The 10,875-nt window shown below is 39.0% G+C and overlaps 1 protein-coding gene across 2 annotated transcripts; it reads left to right on the forward strand.

Moving 5' to 3' along the window:
• Window positions 1-452: 452 nt before the first annotated feature.
• On the forward strand, window positions 453-9,885 carry SERPINA10 (serpin family A member 10). 2 transcript variants are annotated; one of them, XM_069783567.1, is made up of 5 exons: window positions 453-555; window positions 3,494-4,227; window positions 5,713-5,986; window positions 6,706-6,856; window positions 9,675-9,885. In XM_069783567.1, exons 2-5 carry the CDS (start codon window positions 3,525-3,527, stop codon window positions 9,864-9,866), a joined length of 1,320 nt encoding a protein of 439 aa, XP_069639668.1. In that variant the 5' UTR covers window positions 453-555; window positions 3,494-3,524; the 3' UTR covers window positions 9,867-9,885. The 2 variants fall into 2 exon arrangements, with proteins under 2 accessions (XP_069639668.1, XP_009916242.1); XM_009917940.2 differs by having other exon boundaries at window positions 6,709-6,856.
• Window positions 9,886-10,875: the final 990 nt, after the last annotated feature.

Raw genomic sequence — 10,875 nt, forward strand, 5'->3', positions numbered from 1 at the left:
CTGGCATGCTCCTGAAACAGGGAGTGGAGCCCTGGTCTCTCCTCTAAAAGGAATGGCCAAATTTCAGGGCGAGGGAGCTGACAACACCCCTACAAATGTGCTGTACCTTCTCCCTCCCTCCCTTGTGTTCCCCTCTGCTTTAGTGAATAGTGACCTATTCTTCCACGAAAGGGGCTTTGTTAAGCAGGACTGGATACTGCTTCCACCACCAAGTAGCTCAGAGCCTGCCTATAAAATAATTCTCATGAGTGATTGGATGTGCGGGGCCAAATCCTGCAGGGATACTAAAGGGCTGGATGCAAAGAGTTTACTGTTCTCTTGTTTCTCATGAAAGATAAAATATATTTACTGGAATATAACCCTCCTTCATTATGCCATTTATAGGAAACAAAATACTCAGTGTTTATAAAGCAGTTAATTTGTAACAGACAAAACCAGATTATCACTCTTCGGAAGAGCAAATATTTGTTGAAAAACTTCTATATGGGACAGACATTTTCATCTCATTTTTAAACGTAGTTGATCGAGAAAAGTAACAGAGGAGCTACCTAATAGGTAAGAAAAGATTTATATGAAGCATTTAAATTGTAAAGGGAAGGATTATTATATTTTTTATGTATATACATAGTTTTATATATTTATCAGCTATTCTCTAGATGTGATGTTTTAAATGGTTCTAGATCGTAATCAGCATTCTAATATGTTTTCCTTTTGCTCTAATGCCTTCAGAAGAAAAATGCATTTTGAGCAAGAAACTTCTTTGATATCTGAGACTACTAGAAACATTTCTTAAAATGGAAAGAATGTTAATTTTGCTCTAACACATGTTTATTAATGAACTGTCTATGCATAAAGTGAGTTCTCTAAAATTAGCAATAAGCTTCACTCAGGTCTAAAAATACAAGTCTATAATGTGCAAAAATATCACTTTATTGTTTCCAGAACTGTTTTTCCTAGTCCTAGAGGAGATGCTTTATTTCTGTTACTAAAGGTGAATGATAAAGCTGCTGTAATGTTAATTTTAAATTTTTGCAATCTCAAATTTGCAGTGAATGCTTAGTGCAATTGTGAGGTTCTTATTCCTGTGATGTTCACAACGCCCGGATCGGTAGCATTTGCGTATGCCTGAGGATGCAGGACTCTTTTCTTGAATGGTCTGGGATGTGCTTGTAAACAAGGGCTTCTGCATTCACCCCATCTTTTCAGTCTGAAACCTATTTGTGTTAGGAAGGCAGAGCCCTCTGGAAGGCAGCTCACTGCCTTCCCCATTCAGTCCCTTCACATCTCCTGGGGGGGGATCTGGTGGCCCGCCTGAGCCAAGTACTGTCCCAGACCTCTCAGAGAGAGACGCAACAGTGACATCTGCCAAACTCAACACTGTCAGATGTTGCACAGGAATTGCACTATCCCCAGAAAAGATGGGGACAAGAGCTGGTGCTCTGCAACATCCAGGGACCAGTTGGGCCTAATGCTCTTTTAGAGGGACTGTTGCTGTTGCAGAAAGCCGTTCCTCTGTGACCAAACATGATCAAAAGCAAAATTTCCCAATCCCTGCCTCTTTGCTAGAGCTGATTCTGCAATGTCCAAGGATACCTCTTTGAAGTAGGGATGACTCCCAGGGGAAAGGACCTCCTTCTTTGCTGCCAGGGCAAGCATAGCATTGTGGCAGGAACAGTACCTTGGTGCGGTGTTACTTTCCATAGAAGGGGGTCACTACATAAGGAGCAGAAATGCCTTGCAGTTACTGTAATAGCTCTTAAGAGCATTGCTTGCAGTCCATCAGGGGAGAGCAAGTACTCCAACCCTGCAGAAGACACATGCACCATTTGGCCAGCAAAGCAGCAGCTGAAGTCAAGTCATCCCCTTCCCTATTCCAGTCCTGCAGAACCCAGACACTGGGAATCTCATTGAAAATAAAGCAAGTGTTAATGGGAAAGAAAAATAAAGAAAAAATATTCACAATCACAGTATGCTGCATTTTTTACTCTGTTCCCTGGCTGCCATACACTCAAGAGGAGGCATAACATTCAGGGATTTCACTGCATCCCGATTAAGTCATTACAGCCCATCTGTGTTGCACCAAGTACACAACGTGACCTATTATCTCAAAAGAAAATAGCACACCACCTGACTGCCAAAAGCACCCTGTGACTTGGCACCCAAATGTCTCACTACTCACATCAACATACCTTTTCAGACTAACTCCCACAGCCTGAATCGGGCAACTGTGAAATTCAGCTGAACTCTGAATAAATGACAATCAAATAAAACCAGCTTTCCCATATGCCAAAATCACAAATTATACGATGACCGTAATTTGCTGTTACAGATCCTTAACTTAAAAGGAGTAGTTAATAGTTGCCATGTGTTTTCTAGGTTGCTGAATCACTTACTACTTTAATGATGGGCCATATAATCCATCTTTTCATCTCATTTATCCATTTGCATGCCACTGCTATACAAAAGGATTCTGTACAGGCTTGGTGGTTTTAAACATCCTGTTTAATTTACAATGGGAAAAAAAAAATGAATCTCCAAAGATTATGGCCATTCAAAATTTTTCCATAAGGCGCAATTCAACACTGCTGTATGGGAGAGAAATTCATATATTGCTTTGAGGGAAAGATGAATGATAAGCATATTTGCATTTTATACCCAAAAAGTACGTTTGCATGTGTGAATTTACACAAGTAATGTCTGATACTAAAGTTTGCCTGAGGCCTTCTGTAAGATGTGTCCAGTTCTCTCCAAACATTTTGTTGGACAGATGAGAGACCCTGTATTAACTTTGCTCAGAAGTCACAACTTGAGTAAAATACTGTATTTTTAAGCACAGAATAACCATTTCATCCTTGCGCTGTTTGACATTGAAACATGGTATTTTCAGGGAGGAGACAGCACTGACAAACCTGCTTCAGCATTTGCTGAAGTACAGTGAAGTATAAAAGATCAGAGAATCCTATGGCATTCGATCAGGAGAATGTGATCTGAATGGAGTAATAAACAACCTATAGGAGAAGGATGAAAAATGAAATGATGAAAGGCAAGCATGTCATTTCTACCACATGCTGCCTAGAATTCTTGTGCTTATAGATGACATCAATTTCACAGGAGTGAAAGCTGTGACACAGGTCCAACAAGCCAATTTTTCATCTTTGAGCTGCATATTGTACTTGAAACCTGGGTTTCATTTTGTAAAGGAATTACAAGTTTAGCAAGGGAAAATCAGTGAAATACTTCCGACGTGAACCACCAATACCAGAAGATCATGGTATTTCTTCTGGATTCACTTAATGATGTTTGAAACTTCTCTCTTCCACTGATCTAAATTTAACCTTTCAGATAGGAACCAGATCTTAGGTTTAGAGTATATACACTGAAGACGCAGAGACCACTTTGCTACATCTCTGACCTCTTGCATTGTGAATAGAAGAACAAACTAAAAAGTCATTGTGTTGCCTTTTTTTTTTTCTTTCTCCATTTTCTTTACTAGAAAAAAAAAGAGCTCATTACTGGATGTCAACATGAAAACAGGAATTTACCTACTTCTCTTAAGTGAAATGTGTGTTGAAATCATCAAGGCTGGCATCAAACCTAAAATTCCAAAGAAGGAAAAAGAGAGTAATTTCTTGGAAAGAAATAAAAATGTCAATATTTCTGAAGAGTGGCATTATCATAAAAATAAGTCTATTGAAGACCAAGGTCTCGAAGAGTTCACGCTTTACAACTTTACTGAAAAGACTGCAAATTTCGGATTTAACCTCTACAGAAAAATTGCAATGACACATGATAATAATGTAATCATTGCTCCCCTTTCTGTATCAGCTCTCATGACTGCATATATGCTGGCAGCCAAAGGGGAAACACACAGACAAATAGTAAAAGGTCTAGACCTCCATGCTTTGAAGGACAGAGTGGATCGCCATCATTTACCAGCTTTGTTTAAACAACTGAGAGATAACATCACAATGAATGAAGAACTTCTCCTTGTGCAAGGTACTCTTTCTTTTATCCAGAAGGACTTCAGACTCAAGGAGTCTTTCCTCAATTTATCTAAGCAGTACTTTGATATGGAATTCCTGAGAGTGGACTTTCAAAACTTCACACAGGCAAAACGTGTCATAAATCAAAACATTAACAAAAGGACCAAAGGAAAAATTCCAGACCTTTTTGAAGAGCTTGACCGCCATGATAAACTGCTACTTGTGGACTACATTGTCTTTAAAGGTAACTGTTGTTTTTATTTTGCAAAATGATTATTTATTAGAAGACTCAGGACTCTAACTTCAGCTACATTAGCGGAAGTTTAAATTAATTCAGATGTCCTGTTTTCTCTATGTAGATTTACTTTCTTCTATTAGGTTTATTTAATAGGAAATTATTTTTCATGATAGGAACCACAATTCTTCTATGCTGTCTTCCACACAACAGTCTCAAAGAGAACAGAAAGCCCTGCATCAAACTATCTCAATCTGTCTCCGAATGATCCCTCTTTATGACTAAAGGGGATGTTTAATTTTCATTCACCAATTAAAATGAAAAAGCCTTAATCATTATAGTCTTCTGAATGCTGGATATTGGGCATAAAATCATTGACTGGTCTTACATAGTGCACAAAATCATGAAAACAAAAATAATTTCTCTATTTCAGTCAAGAACCTTTTTCCCCAGAGGAACCAGAGTACCCCATTATATTACCTTATAGGGTGAGGGAAAGAAATAGCTGTGATGGGCAGAGACTGTTCTGTGGAGAGGTCCTCTACTGCCAAATATCTTATGCTCCTTTTCCTGTTGTTGGGGTCTTTCTGACCGCTGGCTTAGAAGATAGATAAAGTGACTCCAAAAGGAGGTGCTGGCAATGACAGGGAGCCATAGCCCACCCTTTACTCTGAAACAGCCATACAGAAGCCAGAGACACCTGGTTAGGTAAAAAGCAAAGACAAAGAGCTAGGGTGACAAAGGGGACAAGAGGAATGCTGTGCGGAGAACACTCAGTCACAGCCACTACTGCAGTCTAAAGCACTCGGCACATGCCATCCATGGAAACCCCACTAAAATAAATGCACACATGAGAACAAAGAAAATTACCCCTTGGCCATACAGACTCCCTACGGACTAAGCTTATTCTTTCGTACTTACAAAAGTGCAGTTTGTGCAATGCCAAGGTTACCTTCCCTGGCAGAAAATCAGAGAAAAGAGATAAATGGCTGTTGCTATGTTTGAAAGCAATGGTAGAGATCAAAATCATTAGTATAGAAGAGGTCACATACCAGTGGCACCTTACAAGTCAGTGCACTGCTGAATCCCCATCCAAAAGATTGTATAATTAATTTAAAAACAGGACATAGAACAGCTGGTAGAGAATTTCTGAGAAGGCGACATGTTAATAAAAGATGGATGCTCATATAGCATTCAATAAAAAAAAAAAAAAGGGTATCAGCTCTGAACTTGACTGGGAACTAAATCAACCTTAGAAGAAGATTTCCCTTCTTTCCCTGCAAATGAAGGAGTTTTGTTTTGTGGATTGCTTCCTTTTCCTGCTGGAAAAAATTTAAAGCACATACACTAAATATACTGCAGTTGTCATCCACTTATCCCAGACGCAACTGACATCCATTTCAACTAGGTATAGAAAATATCCTATACTTTTTTTACGTTAACTTCTGAACAAGTCTGAATGCACATAATTATTTAATTTCTTTCTTTCATCAGGCAAGTGGGTCCATCCATTTAATTCCGAATTCACAGAAATTGAGACTTTCCACATAAACAAATACAGAAGCGTACAGGTACCCATGATGTTCAAGTCAGATAAAGTTAATTCAACTTTTGATGAGAATTTAAGATGCACTGTGATAAAGCTACCCTACAAAGGGAAAGCCCACATGCTGATTGTCATCCCAGAAAAAGAGGGAGATTACATTTCAATTGAAGACCATTTGACTACAGAGCTTGTGGAATCCTGGCTTGGAAACATGAAAACCAGGTATTGCTTTGACACCCATTGGCCTTAATGTCTTTTATGTCTATTGCAGCAAAGCAACAAAGCACAACAAAGATTAGCTGGTCTTCTTAAGCCTTTTCACATGCTGGTGTCTCTGTGGCATTAGGTATCTACAGAGTAGAGGTCCTTTAATGGCCCACCCACAGTCCAAGTGGCATGTGAAAGCTTCTGCTCTGAGGTAACAAGCCTGTGGCTCATCTCAGAAACGTCTGTCTGAGGGCATAGTCAATCTAGTCTTTCCAAATTCTTCCTTAGCCCTTCTCTCTCCTTAAATAGAGCACTACCAGGCAAAGTGCACAATAAATCTAGACATGCAGTATATTGATTAAACCTTTCCTACCGGTGGAAATGCAAAGTAATGGATAAATTTGAATATGGAAATGTAAACCCAAATTATTCCTGTGAAATGTAATTCCTGAAGTGACAATTCTTTTCACTGGTCAATAAATTAGTGTGTCACCCTGGTATCAGAGCACTGTAAGTGCTAGTGGAAGTATTTTATACAGAGAAGGAAATTATTTCTAGCATCTTTGGCGGTCAACAGGTCTGAGATGATATTCTGCTAACCTAAATTCCAGCAGACTCTTTAGTTTTTGCCCCTTCTTTTTCTATGTAAAGCTTAATTCCTGAGGAGTGCATTTCAGCAGTCAAGTGGTCTACTATATAGTCTAAGTTTGCATTGAACTTTTTTTTTTTCCAAGCAGAAAAGTGGATATTTCATTTCCAAAGTTCAAACTAGAGCAAAAATACAAAATGAAGAAGTTGCTTCATGCTCTTGGAATTAAAAATCTCTTTACACGTAAAGCAGATCTTAGTCATCTCACAGATCAAGGATATGTAGCAGTTTCACAGGTAAGCCTTCTAAAATTATTTCCTATTTGGATTACAATAGCATATAAATGGCCCAGCCAAGAGACTATGTCATATACACTCATAGGGACACTAATAGGAAAGGACCTCATTTGCCATGTATATGCAATCTGCACATCTTAATCAGTATGGATCCCACTTCAAGTATGAGGTGTGTATAAGTAAGGGGCGATTACATTTCATATGTGCTCAACACCTTCCAAAGCTAACCCACCACAGGAGGAAAGCTCTGCCTCAAGAATATGGTTGGCAGGGAAGGAGCACAATGAAACAAAAACTGTGAACAAGAAAGACATTGTAAATGACAGTCAAATGGCAAAAGCCAGAGCAAGGAAGGAAACCCAAAGAGGGAACCCCTCATACGCAGTCCAGAGACAGGTATTTTTCTTAACAAATAAGGAACTTTAGAAAGCTCAAATAATAAAATCTCAAAAATGTAACAGTGAGAAAGAGAAGCTGAAGCAGTCCTGCCTCTCCTGCTGCATACCTTGGCAGAGAAAAAACAGAATCTCACAGCAAACCATTGGCACAACACAGTTGTATTCCAACCCATATGGATGCTCCACTTCATATGCTGTAACTTTGAAAGATCACTTAAACAGGCAAAAGCAAGGGTGGTGAATGGCCAAGAAGAGAGGAACACAGCCCCGTGGAAAAAGAGGAGGAGAAGATAACTCAGTACCACTATTTAAGAGAGAGCAAAAATTTATTTCAGAAGACTGACAGAAAACAGAGGCAGAATGAGAAGCAGAAAAGAATGGAAGAGAAAGGACGTGACAGTCACACCAATATCAGGAAGGAACAGGTCTATGTGACCAGAGATGTCCCATTAAGAAGAAACAGCTAGTCTATACAAAAGACAATTTGCTGATGATAGAAAATTAAGAGGTATGGTCAAAGAAAGAAGATAAAAGACATACCACAAAGAGAAACTGGTGACCTCAAGGACTGGACTGTGTGGAACAAGATGAAATGCAATTAATGATAAATGCAAATTCATACATTAAAGTAACAAAATTTCTGCAACAAGCTGGATTTATAAACAGTTGAGGAAAACAAGGCTCAAATGAGATCAATCTGACACAGGATTTAAAAACATAGCTTTATAAACCTATGTATAGAATTTATATAATGCAACTGCTTGTGACTGTACAGGGTTCTATAGCATTGATAAACTAGGACCATAACTCCAGGAGAGACTCCACAGAATCATAGAATGGTTGAGGTTGGAAGAGACCTCTGGAGGTCATCTGGTCCAACCCCCCCTGCTCAAGCAGGGTCACCTAGAGCTGGATGCTGAGGACCATGTCCGGACAGCTTTTGAGTATCCCCAAGGAGGAAGAATCCACAACTTCTCTGGGCAACCTGTGCCAGTGCTCAGTCACCCTCAAAGTGTTTCCTGATGTTCAGAGCGAACCTCCTGTGTTTCAGTCTGTGCCCATCGCCTCTGGTCCTGTCACTGGGCACCACTGAAAAGAGCCTGGCTCCATCTTCTTTGCACCCTCCCTTCTGGTATTTGTACCCTATCAGAAAGAATCCTTCTAAGCTACTGGTGCTGCTGTTACAAGTCTCCCTACACCAAATCCTTACAGAACAGAAGCCTTTGTGATTTGCCAAAACTGTTAATAGGTGGTATGATAAAAACTTCTATACAAGTTCCAAAAACTCTAAGCCCTGAACTACAGTTTTCCAAAATTGTCCTGGCTTAACAAAATAACCTTTCTGGGAAAACATAACATACTAAGAATAAATATTTAACACATAAAATTGCAGTGATTTTCAGTTTGGTATAAACTGTTTTACTTTTGGGAAGTACAATGGCAACCTGCAGCACTTTTCTCCCTTCCTCTTGATCATATAACTATTCCATGCTGATTCTCAGCAGTTAACTCTGTTGTGTTATCATGCAAAAATCACCCTTGAATAGTGGCTGCTAACTGATATTAGAAGCAATATGTGCATCAGCTATAAAGTGCCAGAGGAGCATCCTGTCCCTGTGAATCACGATAGCTAGCTTTATTATTTAAGAATATTTAGCAGAGAGATCAACACTGCTGAAGTCCTCCAACTGTCTTCACATAAATCATTCCTAGAATTAGGAGTCTGGGAATTCACTAGCTGACTAGGCAGTTCACCAATACAGACCCAAATACAGGGGAAGTACTGAGGTAAGTGCAGGCTGAAAGAAAAAAATAGAAAAGAACCAGATCCTGCCAGGCTGCAATTTCAGTGAGAAGGGAAGGTCTTCAGCCCAACCCAGGATTGCACCTCATTGCTGTGCATATTTACTCTGTGCTACCAAACATACAGATTAGAAATATTCAAGAAAAAAGCCAAGACCGGTACATTTGCCTAAGCTCTCACAAAATCAGCTGTGAATGTCATATCCAGTCAGTGAGTGTTTGTGACTGATGAAAACACACCTCCCACTTTTGAGAAACTCTCCCCTGTACAGTCAGGTGTCAAAGAGGAGCGCTACACAAATGCAATGGTTGCTTCATGCTACCAGCTGCAAGAACAAAATCTCCCAGTGAAACCTAAATGTGGAAAAGCACAACACCACCTGAACTAGCATCCACACGGTAAGTATCATGATCACAGTGGCTGTACTAACTCTTCTGCTGCTGAAGCAGACAGCATACGGGTCTACAAGTCTAACACACAGAGCTAGATTGCACAGACCTACTTATTTTAACCCTTAATAGAAGCCTACTTCAACTGAATGCCTTGCACTTTGAAAAACATTCTTCACATGAATATTTATTTCTGTCACATATTTTATTTCTACATTGCATTTCAGGTTGTCCAAAAGGCAGTAATTGAAGTGGATGAAGAAGGAACTGAGGCCACAGCAGCTACTGGGTCAGAAATAACTGCATTCACAGTGCCTCCTGTCATCAAAGTGGACCGACCGTTCCTTTTTATGATTTTTGAAGAAACTTTTAAAACATTACTCTTCATTGGCAGGGTGGTTGATCCAACAGAAATGTGAATAAAGGTATCAGTTTCTATTCTGGGGTATGTAAGAGTCTTTATTTCTATTTTATTAATTTACATTAGAATAAAAGGACAGGGAAATATGAAAGTATGAAAACCTGTTTTATCTCTCCAGCTAGCAGTAGGTCATTCTAGTAATACTTTATTAACGCCTAAGTAACAAGCTAAATTCACTAAAGCACAAAGTGACAAAAATGTGTCTTGTAAAACATAGTCTGCAAATTTAAAAAAAACCACAACACAGAACTGAACTTTCAAAATTCAGCATTTTAGTGATAAGTCTGAGTGAAAACCAGAGATTCATAAGCCAAAATATTAAGGAATTTCATTCCCAAACACTGCAGCTTGATATTCCTCAATGTTATCTTCTGTTGCAATGAGACTTAAGAGCCTACTGACCTCAATGTTAGCAGAATTTTGCCACTTGTAAAAACAGAAGCAGGATCAAGCCCTAAAAGAGAATTTACAGCCTTTGTCTAGAGATCTTTATTTTATTACTGTAGAAATGCACTGAGTCTATCATGAAGTCTGCATCATCTGGAGTGTGACCTCTTTCAAAGTATTTATTCAGATTATCAAATCACCTCCTCTTCTCAGCGTACATGATATGCCTGCTTTTAAAATATTCTTTCTATTAAAGACAAAATAATTCTGCAAATTAACTCAGGTATTCTGAACCTGAAAAATCTGAACCTGTACTACTTCATAACATCAAGCTGGGCCTTTCCTAAAACCAGAATTTCTGCATGTATTATGACCTAGATATCAGGGTGAACTACGTAACAGGACTCTATGCCTGAAGTAAGAAAGACTTTGGTAGGAAAAAACCATACCTCCATAAAAGTGGAATAAATCTTTTCACAGAGTTGATCTAAAATCCAGAAGGTATTGCCAAAATGTTTCAGAAAAATATTTCCGTGATCTAAATACAATTCATTTTATTCAAGTAGTGCAGCGATTCCAACAGAACAGCAAGATCTTGAACATTTAGTAAATTTCAGTCA

Source organism: Haliaeetus albicilla, chromosome 5 (genome assembly GCF_947461875.1).
Source record: "Haliaeetus albicilla chromosome 5, bHalAlb1.1, whole genome shotgun sequence".
NCBI lineage: Eukaryota > Metazoa > Chordata > Aves > Accipitriformes > Accipitridae > Haliaeetus > Haliaeetus albicilla.

Coding starts and splice junctions, on each gene's coding strand:
- SERPINA10 (XM_069783567.1), top strand. CDS start 3,525: ATGAAAACAGGAATTTACCTACTTCTCTTAAGTGAAATGTGTGTTGAA. Junction 5,987..6,705: donor CTTGGAAACATGAAAACCAG/GTATTGCTTTGA, acceptor TTTTTTTCCAAG/CAGAAAAGTGGATATTTCAT. Junction 6,857..9,674: donor GATATGTAGCAGTTTCACAG/GTAAGCCTTCTA, acceptor ATTGCATTTCAG/GTTGTCCAAAAGGCAGTAAT.